This window comes from Moschus berezovskii, chromosome 7 (genome assembly GCF_049115385.1).
Source record: "Moschus berezovskii isolate FMDL1 chromosome 7, NW_MosBer_1.0, whole genome shotgun sequence".
NCBI lineage: Eukaryota > Metazoa > Chordata > Mammalia > Artiodactyla > Moschidae > Moschus > Moschus berezovskii.
In genome coordinates this window covers 59,365,489-59,381,047 of record NC_142466.1, presented here as the reverse complement: position 1 = coordinate 59,381,047, position 15,559 = coordinate 59,365,489, and the positions used below count along the sequence as shown (strand labels likewise).

The 15,559-nt window shown below is 40.0% G+C and overlaps 1 protein-coding gene across 3 annotated transcripts in view; it reads right to left on the bottom strand.

Moving 5' to 3' along the window:
- Window positions 1-15,559, bottom strand: part of PCSK5 (proprotein convertase subtilisin/kexin type 5) — a 507,981-nt gene that overhangs the window by 269,926 nt on the left and 222,496 nt on the right. For all 3 annotated transcript variants that reach the window (XM_055426904.2, XM_088837941.1, XM_088837942.1), the window contains exon 9: window positions 5,017-5,117. In XM_055426904.2, the coding sequence (XP_055282879.2) occupies window positions 5,017-5,117 (101 nt within the window). The remainder of the gene's footprint in view (window positions 1-5,016; window positions 5,118-15,559) is intronic.

Sequence of the window (15,559 nt, the reverse complement as noted above, 5' to 3'; positions counted from 1 at the left end):
TCATGTTTCACTACTTTCTTCATTTAAGAAACCTGCTCCCAGGTTCCTAAGAAAACTAAAAACAGAATGACCATATGATACAGCAATCTCACTCCTGGGCATATATCCAAATAAAACTCTAAACCAAAAAGATACATGTACCTTTATGTTCAGAGCAGCACTATGCACAACAGTTAAGACATGGAAACAACCTAAATATCCATCAACAGACGAATGGATCAGGAAGAGGTGGTACACATACATATACAATGAGATACTACTAAGCCATCAAAAAGGATGAAATAAAGTCATTTGCAGTGACATTGATACAACTAGAGATTATTATTCTTAAGTGAAGTCAGAAAGAGAAAGACAAGTACCATATGATATCACTTACGTGTGGAATCTAAAATATGGCACAAATGAACTTATCTATGAAACAGAAACAGACTCAACAGTCAGAGAAAAGACTAGTGGTTGCCAAGGTGGAGGGGTTTGGGGGAGGGATAAGTAGGAGGTTGGGGTTTCCAAATCTGTTATTGTACATGGAATGTATAAACAAGGTCCTACTGTACAGCACAGAGAACAACTATGTTCAGCATCCTATGATAAACCATAATGGAAAATAATATTTCAAAATGTGTGTGTGTATATATATATATATAAACCGAGCCACTTTGTTGTACAGCAGCAATTAACACAACACTGTAAATCAATTACACTTCAATAAAAAATAAAGAAACCTGCTTTCAGGACACATTTTACTTAAATGTTTTCAGTTACACTATTTAATAAGACAGCATTTTAAGTAGCGATGGCCTAAATGATAATTAGTTTACTTGTAATCAATGATTACATATTCCCTATTCACTCAAAAAAAAAAAAACACCCAGAAAATTACTCCCAAATCCACAAAATCCAAATTAGAGAAATACTATAAATCTCTGAATCAATACATATGTGATGAGGGTACCCCAACACAGAAACAGTTTTCTCTCCTTTCTTTTAAGCTACCAGTGTTTTCTCTTATTCTGAAATTGCTCATAATTTTTAGAAGGGAAAATATTTAGAGTTTCTTTCACCCAGGGAGCATCCTTGGGAACAGAAGGAAGTTGCCAAGTAATTAGAGAGGTAAAGTTATGATCAGGCTGTCAGAGGTGGCTGTAGAGCTTAAAGAGGCTCAGACTCAGGGCTAAAAAGAAGGCAGGCAGCTTTTTGGAGGAACTGAGAATCCTTCCAGTCTGGGGAATGGTACAGTTTTACCGCAGGATCAAGGGGTGTGTTACAGTGGAGACTGTTGCAACGCATGTTCTTACAAGCCCTATAGGATAAGGATGGCCTACAAGTCCTATTACAGCAGAATTAATGATCAAACATTTTTTGCATTCAGATAAAAGATCAGAACACTTTTAGCTTATTTGTCTATATGTCTTATACTTATTTTCTCTTCCCTTAGTTTCCTAAGAAAATTTTTCAGAAAAGCTCCAACCTCAGGGCAACAAGAAGACTCAGAAGGCAGGGGGTCAAAGGTTGGAGTAGCATCCAGAGTAAGAGCCACAGAATTCTGCCCAGCTCTGGGTCTTCTTCCCTCCTTCTATAAGGGAGTATAGTGGTCCACCTCCCCACCCCAATTCTTGTTTTCTCTTTCTGTGGTTTCAATTACCCATCGAGCCTGGTCTAAAAATATTAAGTGGAAAATTCCAGAAACAGTTCATATGTTTAAATTGCACACCATTCTGAGTAGTGTGATGAAATTTCATACAGCCCAGCTCCGTCCCACCTGGGATCCCCAGCCATGGCGTGATGATTCAGATCACTCAAAGATGACCCTCCTTCTTATGCACCATCAGAAGGTCAACAGTAACCCAACACTAACTGCATCACAATGTCTATGTCATTCACTCCACTTCCTCTCAGCATGGAGGCATTTCATCATCTCACATCGTCACAAGAAAAGTAAGTTCAGTTCTGTGGTTCTATAAGATACTTCGAAAGAGACCACATTCATATAACTGCTAGTACAGTGTTTTATTATAATTGCTCTATTTTCAGTTATTATTGTCCACTTCTTACTGTGCCTGATTGATAAATTAAACTTTGTTACAGGTACGTACTTATGGGAAAACACACAGTACTATAGGACTTGGTACTATCTGTAGTTAAAGGCATCTACTGTGGGTCGTGGAACAAGGATAAGGGGGAGCTACTATCAGGCTCTTCAACATGTGATGGTAAAGCCTGAGTCTCAAAATATTACCAATATTGAAGTGTTGCTAAGAAGTACTAGTGGGAGAGGCTGAGTGACTGTGTGCTGTACACTTACCAGGGTTAAACTTAGCCATAGAACAACTGAAACCATGGTACACTGTTACTTGAGTTCCTCACTACAATTTCTTAGTTTTAGATCTTTTTTCTCCTGTGGGAGGCCTACTGCTAATTGAAGCTAGTTTATCCATGTTTGACGCACTCTTTAGGAACTCAGACCTCTTTCTCCTAACGTTCAGCTTCACTTACAAGCAGAGATTGGCCTGTAGAATAAACTGATGGAGATGGATGGAAAGATTTATTCTCTCTCATATGATCAGGTTGTTTACTGTACGCTGTGGCCAAATCATTGGACCAGACCATTAAAAATCTTAAAATATAGTGGATTTTCTACCTAAGCTGTATTTTACGAACTTCCTTTCACCCATCACAGTTCTGGCAAAAAATCGATCTTAAAAAAATACTCAAAATTTGCTCAAAATGCAAGGGAAAATAAAACAGGCAGCTTTCCAGTGTGTTCCCTGGACCCAAATAACCTTATCCAACTGAGTGTGTTGTTTGAGGCATAAAATTATGGATTTTTCATTTGAGCTTGAATAGCGGTTAAAGAAATTATTGCTGAAAATATTAGTGTTTATAGTAATATTTTAAGTAACTAAGTAGCATGTGGTTCTATAGCCACAGTTATAGTACTTGGTTGCCACATTTGAGATTATTTGTCTCTTTTTGGTGGGGGTACAGGGGGAACAGGGAGATGCAGGAAGAATTTCTGATTCTCTTTCAGTATTTTGTGGACAGAAAAATATTCCAGAGAAACAACTTAGAATTTCAGAATGAAGATGATATATTCTTCAAAATCCAATTTAGTCACCAAATTAGAAACACAGACACTTAATCTCCTGTCACAACAGTCCAGAGAAAGGCTATCAAGTGAGAACAGGATAAGTGCCAGTTCCTTGCTAACCTTTAAACACTTTAAAAGATATGATACGTTGAGATGATTTAACACTTAGTTAACACTGTCCAAAAAACCCAAGCATTCAATGTCAATGCTGAGGGGCAGGAAGCCACCTAAAGATAGGGTACCTGCTGTGGTCTGAATATCTGTGTCCCCTCGAAATCCATATGTTGACACCTAACACCCAATGTGATAGAATTAGGAGGTGGGGCCTTTGGGAGGTGATCAGGTCACGAGGTTGGAGCCCTCTTGAATGGGACCAGTGCTCTTATAAGAGATTTCAGAGATCTCCCTTGCCCTCTCCTTCTATCATGTAAGGCCAAATAGGAAGTGGGTCCTTGCCAGACACTGAATCTGCTGGCACCTTGATCTTGGATGTTCCAGTTTCTAGAGCTGTGAGAAATAAGTGTTGTTCATAAGCTACTCAGCTTATGGTATTTTGTCACAGCAGCTCAAATGTGCTAAGAGAGCACCATCCCCAGAGTCTGTGTTCTTCTGCCTGTCTCAGTCCAAGGAACTACACATGACTTAGCAATTGACTGAATCCACATTACATTGAGGCCCAGATGCCTTACAGAGGCTGTTTGCCTTACAAAGAATTAGCTGTAAATATTGGGAAGCCATCTGTGTACTGAGAATGAAACTGTACTGTTCTTATTAATGCCCAAGTCTCGTCATGATTCTTATATTCTTTTCCTGTCACCTGCTATTGGTCTACATCAGATTTATATGAAACAATCTTTCCAGTCCTCCCTAGGGAAGTGGTGCAAAGCTATTTTTGGAAAAACACTTAACGTCATTACTTCAGTTCTTTTTTGTCATGACCCTCTTGTACGATGGCCTCAGTGTGCAGGTTCACAATCCCTTCTACAAAATTCTTGGACCAGATGTGTTTGGAATTCAAGATTTTTTCAGGTACAGTGTCCTTAGCATGTAGTACACAAAACTTCCAGTGAGGTCCAAGCCAGTACCTCATAATCAAATATATTAACGTTTCTGCAGGGAAATGTATGAATTTTCACAATAAAGAAAAACTGTAAATAGCCTCAAATTAGTTTAGGGCAAGTTTTGCCATCAAATGAGTTTTGGTGTTCAGATTTGCAAAAACAACTGTCAGTTTTGGGGGCATTTTGGCTTTTGAAATTGAGGATAAGAATGTGTCGATCTCTACTGGGTTTTCAAAAGTTAAGACAAATTGAACTATTGGTGCTTAGAGAAAGAAGAGATGAAAACTACCACCATACAAATCTAATCCAAGAACCTAAAATAACCTGAGGGGACCTTTCAAAGGGGTCTTTGAAACACCATATTTGACTACATTAAACAGGGCTTTATGGTAAGTGGGTTGCCTTTCTTCCTGGGCTCCCAGCATATGACCCTTGACATACGTTATTCCCCAGAGCGAGTCTGTGATGATTCTGTCGTCATGGAATCTGAGCTGCATTGCTGACCTGCAGGGAAAGGGCCCAGAAGTAGGCAGACCTAAGTGTTCTGAGACTCACAGAACATTCCCAGACTAGAATAAAAACCTCAACAAGGCAAGAAGAGTGTTGCAGCCAACTGGCATGCTTACACTATGACTCCACGATAAAGTAATTACACTGTTTGATTTTTTAAGGAGATAACCCCCAAAGTTGCCTTTTCCATTAATATAGGGGAACCGTTTGTTAAGCCCTACCCTTTGAATGTTTTAAAGGCGGAATTGTGAAGATTATATTCTGGGTTGTGCTAGGGATTATATACTAACAAAGGGATAAAGTGTCCTTGAGCTGAGGGGCTGTCACCAGTGGAGACAAATGAAGGTAAAGGCTTACTTGGCTTCCAGGGCCAGTGCGATGATGCCTGCAGCCATGGGGGCTGAGGCTGATGTCCCTGTGTGGTTGTCCGTGCAACGCTGTCTCAGATCCGTAGTGATCTAGAAGACAGAAGTGGAAAATTTAGGGCTCTGGAGTCAATGTGAGTCACATGCAAGTAGAAGGAAATTTACTCATAAAACTGGAATGGAGGGGTGTTGAAATAGTTGTTTTAAATTCCTGGTTCCTGTGCTCCTGTGACCATATCACTTCCAGAGAATTGCCTGTGTAAATCAACTTTGCAAAGGCAAGGGTCTGGAAATTGGATTCTATTTGTGTTACAACCGGGGTCAAGGCTAAGGTGAGCCTTTGGCCTGAAACACACAGGTTGTGCAAGTTTATCCTTAAAATCTATACCTAGCCACCTCACTTGCCTCATTCGGGTCCCAGCTTTAGCTAACTTCAATGTACTTTTATTACCCCAACATTTTAAATAATCAAACATGTTGAGCCAATCACCAGACACTGAGTTAAACATGATCAGCATAAGGAATAAAAGTACAGGGTCTTGTTCCTGCCCTCCTAGAACTATCACCTTGGAAAAGCTGCAAGTGCAAGCAAAAGATTTGTTCTGTTTTAGAAGAAACATTTCCTTACAGACTCATTTTTAGGATACACAGAAATGTGACTTGGATGAACCAAGGTTTAAATCCTGACACATTTAACACAAACACTAAAAGCAAGGTTGAAGCCAGTGCACTTGATGTGAAATTAACAGCCCTAAGTACATGCTTGAACACTATAGGAGATTAGCCATTTTCCATTTTTTGGAAAACCAAAATGTAAGAATCAGATCATTGTCTCCTCTTGGTTTGAAGCCAGTTCACTTTAGCTGTGGTTGAATAACACGCCCATCAGCAAGGGCAGGGTTTCTCAACCTTTGTTTCATGATCATTTCCTGAAGGAAGAAAAATGCAGATTCTTCATAACCAGTGAAAGGAAGCATCAGGGTGAAAGATTTTGCAAACCATTATAACAGCTAAGATATAAAAATTCTTCCTCCCTGATAAGAATCCATTTTTGCACTCGCCCCCCTTGGGACTAACAGCCCTCCTGTCGGGAAGGTATAAGGCTTATGAGATGAATTTACCAGGACTCACATTATAGCTATTGAAAGACATTGGTAACGCTTTCTCATCACCCATATTTTACAGATAAAAAAACTGAAGTGAGGACATACCTGGTGGATCAGTGGTAAAGAATCTGCCTGCCAATGCAGGAGACATGGGTTCCATCCCTGATCTGGGAAGATTCCACATGCTGCAGAGCAACAAAGCCTGTGCTCTGGAGCCCAGGAGCCGCAACTATTGAGTTCTTCTGTCACAACTACTGAAGCCCATGCACCTCAGAGCCTGTGCTCCATAACAAGAGAAGCCACCACAATGAGAAGCCTGGGCACTGAAACTAGAGATAGCCCTGCTCGCTGCAACTAGAGAAAATCCCGCGCAGAATGAAGACCCATCACAGCATAAATAAACAAAATTATAAGAAAAATTAAGAAGAAAGGAAAACAGGTGAAAGATCAGCAGAAATGTGCAGGGAGACAGACGTGGCAAAAACAAAACCCTGCTTTTCTAAGGTGCATCCTTCAAGAGAAGTATGCAGATAAGCTGATTTGGAAAGAAATTTGATCATCACCAAAAGAAACTAATGCGTAACTCGTTAGAAATGAATCCTCCCCTAAAAGCTTCCTGGGTGTCGTGTGGGGATGTCTGAAGGGACTCTTTAATTATCAGTTATAAAACGAGATGGACATCGTGGTGATTTCATTTCACACGACACCATCAGTGTTCACTGTCTGTTCCTAATGCATTTTGACACCTCTAATATTACCAGCTTGGGCTTCCAAGGTGACAATAGTGGTAAAGAACCCACCTGCCAATGCAGGAGACTTAAGAGACACAGGTTCAATCCCTGGGTCAGGAAGATACCCTGGAGAAGGAAATGGCAACCCACTCCAGGATTCTTGCCTGGAGAATTCCATGGACAGAGAAGCCTGGCGGGCTACAGTCCATAGAGTCACACAGTCAGACACGACTGAAGGGACTTAGCACGCACACCATGTTACCAGCTTAGCCATACTAAAGAGGTGCTGATACAAAAGAAGTAGGAGAAAGAACAAAAATATAGATAACCACATAGATATGGTGGCAGTAGAGAAGAGAAGAGTCTTGTACTCTTCTCTGGACTAACTGATTGCTGGGCAAGAGCCCGACAGTGTGTTTGGCAAGCAGGGAAAGTTGTTTCTAGATTCACAGATTTGATTAGCCATCCATCCATGGAGCCTCCACATTGTGGATGTTCAAGAGATATCTGGGTAAAGAGAGCCCTACCTGTTTCTCCATTAAGAAACCCTCTTGCACTGTTGGTGGGAAGGTAAACTGATGCTGCTACTATGAGAACAGTATGAAGTTTCCTTAAAAATCTAAAACTAGAACTACCATATGAGCCAGCAATCCCACTCCTTGGCATATACTCTGAGAAAGTCACAATTCAAAGAGACACATGTACACCAATGTTCACTGCAGAGATATTTACAATAGCCAGGACACGGAAGAACCTAAATGTTCCATTGACAGGTGAATGCGTAAAGAATATGTGGTATATGTATGCAATGGAATATTACTTAGTCACAAAAATGAATGAAATTGGGTCATTCGTAGTGATGTGGATGGACCTAATAAAGTCTGTCATATACAATGAAGTAAATCAAAAAGAGAAAAAAATACTGTATACTAATGCATACACATTAAAAATACTCTATACATTACGCATAATGCATAATATATGGATGTGAGAGTTGGACTATAAAGAAAGCTGAGCGCTGAAGAATTGATGCTTTTGAATTGTGGTGTTGGATAAGACTCTTGAGAGTCTCTTGGACTACAAGGAGATCAAACCACTCAGTCCTAAAGGAAATCAATCCTGAATATTCTTTGGAAGGACAGATGCTGAAGCTGAAGCTCCAATACTTTGGCCACCTGATGCAAAGAACTGACTTGTTTAAAAAGACCCTGATGCTAGGAAAGATTGAAGGCAGGAGGAGAAGCGGACGACAGAGGATGAGATAGTTAGATGGCACCACTGACTCGATGGACATGAGTTTGAGCAAGTTCCAGGAGTTGGTGATGGACAGGGAAGCCTGGCGTGCTGCAGTCCATGGGGTCACAAAGAGTCAGACACGACTGAGTGGCTAAACTGAAAGCACAGACATGAAATCTAGCAACATGGTACAGATGAACCTGTTTGCAGAGCAGGAAAAGAGATGTGATGTAGAGAAGGGATATGGGAACATGATGTAGGGAGAGGAGAGTGGGTAGACAGCTAGTGGAAAGCTGCTTCATAGCACAGGAAGCTCAGTCCAGTGCTGTGATGACCTAGGAGAGTAGTTTGGGGGTAGGGTGGGAGGGAGGCTGAAGAGGGAGGGGATATATGTAACTTATGGCTGATTCACTTTGCTGTACAGCAAAAACCAACACAACATTTTTATAAAGCAACTATGTTGTTATTTGTTCAGTTCCAAGTTACATCTGACTTATTTGAGACTGCATGGACTGTAGCCCTTCAGGCTCCTCTGTCTATGAGATTTTCCAGGAAAGAGTACTGGAGTGGGTTGTCATTTTCTTTTCCAGGGGATCTTACTAACCCAGGGATTGAACCTGTGTCTCCTGTACTGTCAGGAGGATTCTTTACCACTGAATCACCTGGGAAGCCCTTAAAGCTATGATACGCCAATAATAAAATTTTTAAAAATTAAAAAAGAAACTTCTGAGATATTCAATTGTTGACTTTAAAAAGGTATTTCTTTTTGTGGGGGGGGTGTGGGTAAAAACACACACAAATTTACCGTTTTAATAATTTTTAACAACGTACAGTACAGTATTGCTAATTACATGCACATTGTTGTGCAATTCTAGAGCCCTGTGATATTTTCATCTTGCAGGACTGAACTTCTACCCATTAGACAACTCCCCAGCCCCTCTCCCTGGCAACCACCATTCTACTGTCTGCTTCTATGCCTGTCACTGCTCTAGGTACCTCATGTGAGTGGAATTACCCAGCATTTTTTGTGCGAGTGTGTGTGTGACTGGCTTATTTCACTTAGAATAATGTCCTCAAGCCTCATCCATGTTGTAGACTATGGCAGGATTTCCTTCTTTTTAGGTTGCATAATATTCCACTGTATTACTTCATTGTGTTATAAAGTATATTTTCTTTATTGATTTATCTGTCAATGGGCAAATGACAGATGAATGGATGTGTTGCTTCCACCTCTTGCTTATTGTGAATAATGCTGCAATAAACATGGGTGTGCAAATGTCTCTTCCAGATTCTGTTTTCAATTCTTTTGGATGTATACCCAGAAGTGGGACTGATGGATTACCAAAAAGTGATTTCTATTTCATTCGAATATATGGGTGAATCTGCAGCCTTATTTTCCAAAGGCCTGGTCCCTAAGTCAATGCATAAACACCTCAGACGCAGCCTTTTTCCAGGTCTCTAGATACACTGCTGTTGAGAGATGGCCTTGCCTGCATTCTTCTCATTTTACCTCACCCTCATGGCCACATTCCTTTGCCAAGTTTTATTTTTTTTCAATGACTTTTGCCTTAATTCAAGATTTTTCATGATGTTTTTCCACTTGGCTCACTTTGCTTATTCTTCAGCTGCACCAGAATGCACCGCTTTCAATGCACAGAAACAAATCCAGAATAAACACTCCAAGTGTGTGTATGTAGTGTTTTTGAATCTAATAAATAACCACCTCCAGCCAATCTCAAACGTGAACAATAAAAATTTTATAATGTTGGATTTGCCATAGGCCCCATCCAAATAGAGTCAGCAGGCACAGACACACATGATATGTATGTAAATAAAAAGCTACTCAGTACCTTTATATATAAACACCAATTTACTGTTAAATGCTATTAATATAGATTTGTAGAATTCGACATCATTGTTGTGCTTTTATATTTTTCTCCCAATCAATTTCACTAAATGAAACTTGAGCAGTGAGTAGCTCAAGTTGAGGGTGTTAAGGGATTAGAACAGGAAGGTGATGGACAGAAGGGAGGTTAAAATAAAGGAAGAAAAAAGAAACAAAAACATTCTCACTCCCTTCTCATCCTGCTTTAAGTGAAAATTCCAGCTGGGTCATTTCAAGAGGAAGTTACTGTCAGTGGTGGAGATATTTAGGTGTAAATTACCAAAAAGATCTAAGGCAGGGTTTTCATCATTAAAAGAAGCCACAGTATCAGGGAATTTTTATGTCTATCTTTAGAAGGAAAAGGCAAAGACCACCAAGAAGCAATCTTGAAGAAAAACGATGTTCCCCAAACTGAAACCACATGGGGTAACCCCATTAATCACAATGCATACATACAAGTTCTGGCAGTATAATTTAAAGGAGAAGCTGTATTCAAGGGTCAGCCCACATCATGGGGCTGGGAGTTCAGAGATTTGATATGTGAAAATGGAACAACAAAGCACTTTAAGTTTCGATTCCATTTCAGAGAGCGTCTCAGAATTTGGTTTTGGTCCCGCTGGCGCATCTTGCATGCTCCAAATTCCCTAAATTCACTACCCAAATCAGAAACAGGATTTTTCTCCACAGAACTTCTCATATTGCTCAAGAAAATATCATTTCTGTCCATCAGAGTGAAGGAAACAGGAGATGACACCAGGCCCCATGCCAGATCAAAGCTGTCTTGATCAGCAAATTAGATTTTCAGCCTGTCCCAGGATGGGTAGCAGATGGCTTTTGGAGTCTGCAAAGTTAGGGATGTCGTCCTGATCTGGTGAGAAGGGGTGGGTATTGTTCAGGTCGAGTCAGGATCCCTCTGAGAAGAACCATCCCTTTTTCTCATCCTAAACTCTTATTTCCTAATATTTCACATTTCATTACTTGGGCTGATTGGATCTTTTATTCTAGCCTGTTGATGTAATTCTCCAGGGAATCTCAGTTCAGATTGAGTCTGGCCATAAATGACAAGTCTTTATAGCAAACCTACAGTTAAGAGTTTCTATCTCCCTGAGACCCTGTGATCTGTTTTATTTTGAAGGTGCCATATTGTCTCATATCTGTTAAAAGAACAGCTGAAGAGATATTTTTAAAACATGAAATGATTCTGTCTGTTACGTTGAATTTATTTCTGGTGTTGATTTGGATTTAGATTAGAAATGTGCTCCAAGGACAGAAATGAAATCTTAAATGTGCTAATGAATAAAATAGGAGATACTGATTTATTAAGCCAGCAAATAAAAAGGAACTGAAGACCAACTAAAAGCTTTCTGTGTTCACTGAAATCACAAAGACTGGTGTAGAATTCATTCATGACTGACAAGGCCACACAAAATTCCACTCCCATGCTGCAATGAGATTCAGTAACTGCAGAGTGCAAATGTAAGGTTTTGCTTATATATGTGAGATTGCTATCACTAAAGAAGGATGCCATCTTAAATCTTTTTTTTGCTTCTCTATAATGTTCAGTTCAGTGCTGAGTACAGAGCAAAGGTGAAGTATTGGCTACGTTGAATTACTAGTGTCAAGCTATTTTTTACTCATTTTGTTCTATATTTTAAACTCTCCCACTTGTTAGGAAAGACTTCAAGGTTATTCCTTTATCGATTCTCTAAATAAGGCTCATATAAACTTATAAGCAGCCTACAAAAATTATGTGTGTGTGTGTGTATACAGTTCAGGGGCGAAAGCAGAACCGTTCCTCTTACTAGATGCACTGTTAATGCTAGATACACTGCTTTGAAAATGACTAACGCAGCAAGGGCAGAGAGTGAGGGCAATGGACAACAGGTGTGTAGGTGTCTGCACACACTGGTGTACGTGAAATTACCTGTGATCCCTCAAGAAATCTACAAGGGAGATATACTATTTATTAACTAAGGAAATGGAGGCTCAGAAAGACTCATGAGCCCAAGGACATGCAGTCACCGAAGAGCGAGTAAGGCGTGAAGTATTCAATTCTGAAATGGCAGCAAAATAAAAAGTTGAGCTATGGAGTGTAGTCACCAATCAGAGCAAAGGTGGCAGTTTCAGATTATCACCGGCAGTCTCAAGGGAACCACCCTTGGGCTCCTTCCCTGTCAGCAGGTAGGTATCTCCATTCTCCCTCAGGCCACAATCAATATTAGAACTTTTCAGGAATAAATTTTCCCTCCTTCTATTTAACATTCTTGAGAGAATATGGATCAAATGTCCATACAAACTAAAGACATCTGGATTTTTCTAGCTTTTACTCATGAAAAATCATGACATTTCCCAAATCAAAAGGAAAAACAGGAAGATTACAGTAATGACTGCTTCTGAATAATGAATTGGGTAGTGAGAGAGGGGACTTTCTGCAAAAGGAAATGTGTAGCTGCTTAGGAATATTAAAAGCAATAAGATAATTCCTCCTAGTGGAATTGGTCTTTCAGGCCAACCCTAAGATACCCCAGGCAGCAAGTTTGACATGAACATAAATGAATAAAATGACATCAGAAGAGGGCTGAGCAGAGCATACATTCTCTAAACCTTGGCTCACAAAACCCCTCTGAGGAGGAATACAATGGCCTCCATATTCCAAACACTGAGACAAATTACTAGAGAAACAAAAAGGTAAAAGGCTGAACTAGTTCCAAAAGAAGCAGATAATTTAATGATGGAATGACTGGGGGAAGAGGAAAGCTTATTTCTAACAAAGAACTTGGGAGAAATTCGGGAGGTAGTGAAGGGTTATATAAAGACAGGACCTTTAATGCTTCTTGACACTAAGAATGGTTGGACGCACAGCTGTATGTAGCAGGATTCCTGCAGGCAATCTCCTATGTGAAATATATTGTCAAATACCCTTTGCCTTTCACCAACCTTTCTACCAGTAGGAGATTCTCTGAAAGAGAGAGAATACCCACCTGTCTCCTGTCACAATATGAACCCTCTGTGATGCTTCTATCTTTCCCAATGTCTGAGAGTCAGTTATGCCTGATCATTTATGGAGCTCAGGTTCTGGGAAGGTACAAAATAAAGTCTTCAACCTCAAGTGGTTTCCAGTCTAGTATGGAAAATGGATAGTCAATAAGCAAATGTGTAACATCACATTAAGTAGCTCTAAGGACACTAGAAAGAAAATTGATAAAAGAGTAGAGTGTAGGGGAGCGTAGCACCATTCTTTCAAGGGATGGTGAGGAGGAACATTCCTCCTGAAGAAAAATTTGAGAAGAGGCATAAAAGAAGTGGTTTCTGGGGAAACAGTATACCTGCCAGATGACATGTCTCACATGATAAGGTCCTGGTTTGAAATCACACAAAAGGCATAGTAACTTTGGGGAGCTCAACGACAGGCCATAGGAATTAGCAACGCAGACTGGCAAAAGGCTTAGGTGTTTTGCAAGAGGACTGATTGTTTGAGGCAATTAAGAAGAGGTCAAAGGCATGAAATTCAAAATTAGTGAGCCATAAAAATATGCTGCTTGATGTAATCACCACTAGTTCCATGTGTATATTTAACTTTAAATCAGTTACAACTTAACAAATTAAAATTAAAGCTTCTCCATTGGACTGGCCACATTTCACAATAACTATATATGTCTAGTGACGACCAGTTTGGCAGCACAAATGGAGAACCTTTCCATTACAGCTGAAAGTTCTACTGGACAACGCTGATATAAAGGACTATGAAACAAATTATTCATTGTATTCAGGAGTGTATAAAACTTGAATACACTGTTGCTAAGAATATAAATGAAAGTGAATGTACTAAATTTAAAAATTAAAATTATTTTCCATATTAAAAAAAGTAGTGGGCCAAGTAGTGAAAAACAATGGATGCCAATATATTCCACAAACTTTTTCATTTTTTTGATCACTGTGAACAGAACCTCAAACAGGCAAGAAAAATGCCATTCTTTCATACAGCTCCATGCTGGACATCCTTGGACTGGACAGGACAGCACATTGATCACAAGGTGGGCTGGGTGTTCAACCCAAATTTGGTTGGAATTCAGACTCTACCACTTACTATCTATGTTTCTTTTAATCTTTACTTTCCTCATCACTAAAATGGGTACAATACCTGATTTCCTGCATAGGGTTTGAGGATACAAAGAGATGCTACATTGAATGTGCACAGCATGCTGCCAGGTATACAGATATACATTAGAAGGGCAAAAAATGTTACATTTACAACATGTCAATATAATTATATAAGTACTACATGTCCAGCATGGAATAAAATGGATATGGTATTATTAAGAAAAATATATTATTTCATAATAGCCAGTCATTTCCACTGATTTCTGTTTAGCTTATAGGGGAGCTTCTTATCATAGTAATCTTGATAGTTTGGATGCTTCGCTTGCTGTAGTAAGGTTCAAGGCCAACACTGACCTCAATCTATTAAAGCATGAGTGGAATACTAAGGTCCACAGCTGTATCGATAGTAATGGCAGGAAAACGAGGGCTGGAGACTGGGCTACATTCTGAAACTCAGGGCAAGGTTTTCCTGCTGGAACACCATTAAAAAGACAAGTAAAATTTATTTAACAAAAGTGCTTTCCCAGAAGCAGTGAGACCTTTCCTCTTTCCTGGATCCTCAGTGTCTGCCTCAGTTCAACTCACAAAGGTGCTCTATGAATGAAGAATGACAACTGTGCTCTTCTCGAGAAGGTACTAATTACAAAAGGAAATGGATGGCCTGGGGAGGGGAGCCCCAGAACAAAGGGAGACACTGTTTCTGTAACACTCAATCACAGATGCCACTAACAGGATGCGGGCATCTCTGAGGGACCATAGGCAACTTGTTCAAAGCCTGGTGGAGAAAAGGTCCCAAGTGCAGAGCTGGATTATCTGTCATTCTGACATCTAGAAGGGAAAGGGGTAGCTGGACCATAAAAGGCTGATGTTGCTGCCAACTCATGTTCAAACTGTTAGTTAACATGTTCACCTTCAAAGCGCCTTTCTTTATGGGGTGGTTGGAGCAGATCATGGTTCTACAGATTAGGAAAATGAAGCCCCTCCATTAACAACATCTGGAAAAATGACCGGCCTAAGCTCCCATGATGCAGAAAGCTACACTGACTTAGGAAACAAGGATACCAGGCACTCACTAGGTGGCTCGCTGCCATAGGAGCTGTGCAAATATCTTATGCTCAGTATCTTGTTATCTTCATGAAAATCCATGAGGTTGGTACTGGCTTTACCTCCATTTTACAGATGAGGTCACCAAGATTCCAGGAAAGTTACTTAGCCACTGAGTGGTCTGTCTGCAGCTAGAGATTATAATTTGAAACAGCTATAGTACTCCTGTCCAATGAAGAGTAATTTAGAGATTCAGGCAAAGTAAGAGATTCTGAGAACTGGCTACAGAAGAATTGTAGCTGCCATGAGAATGGTAGAGAAAGGTAGAATGAGAAAGGTAGAGCCAAGTAAAAGTTGCATAGATAACTTTACTGAGTGAGTCAGTAAAGGTTTTGATATCAGTAGCAGCAACTAGGAAAAAGTGAAATATGA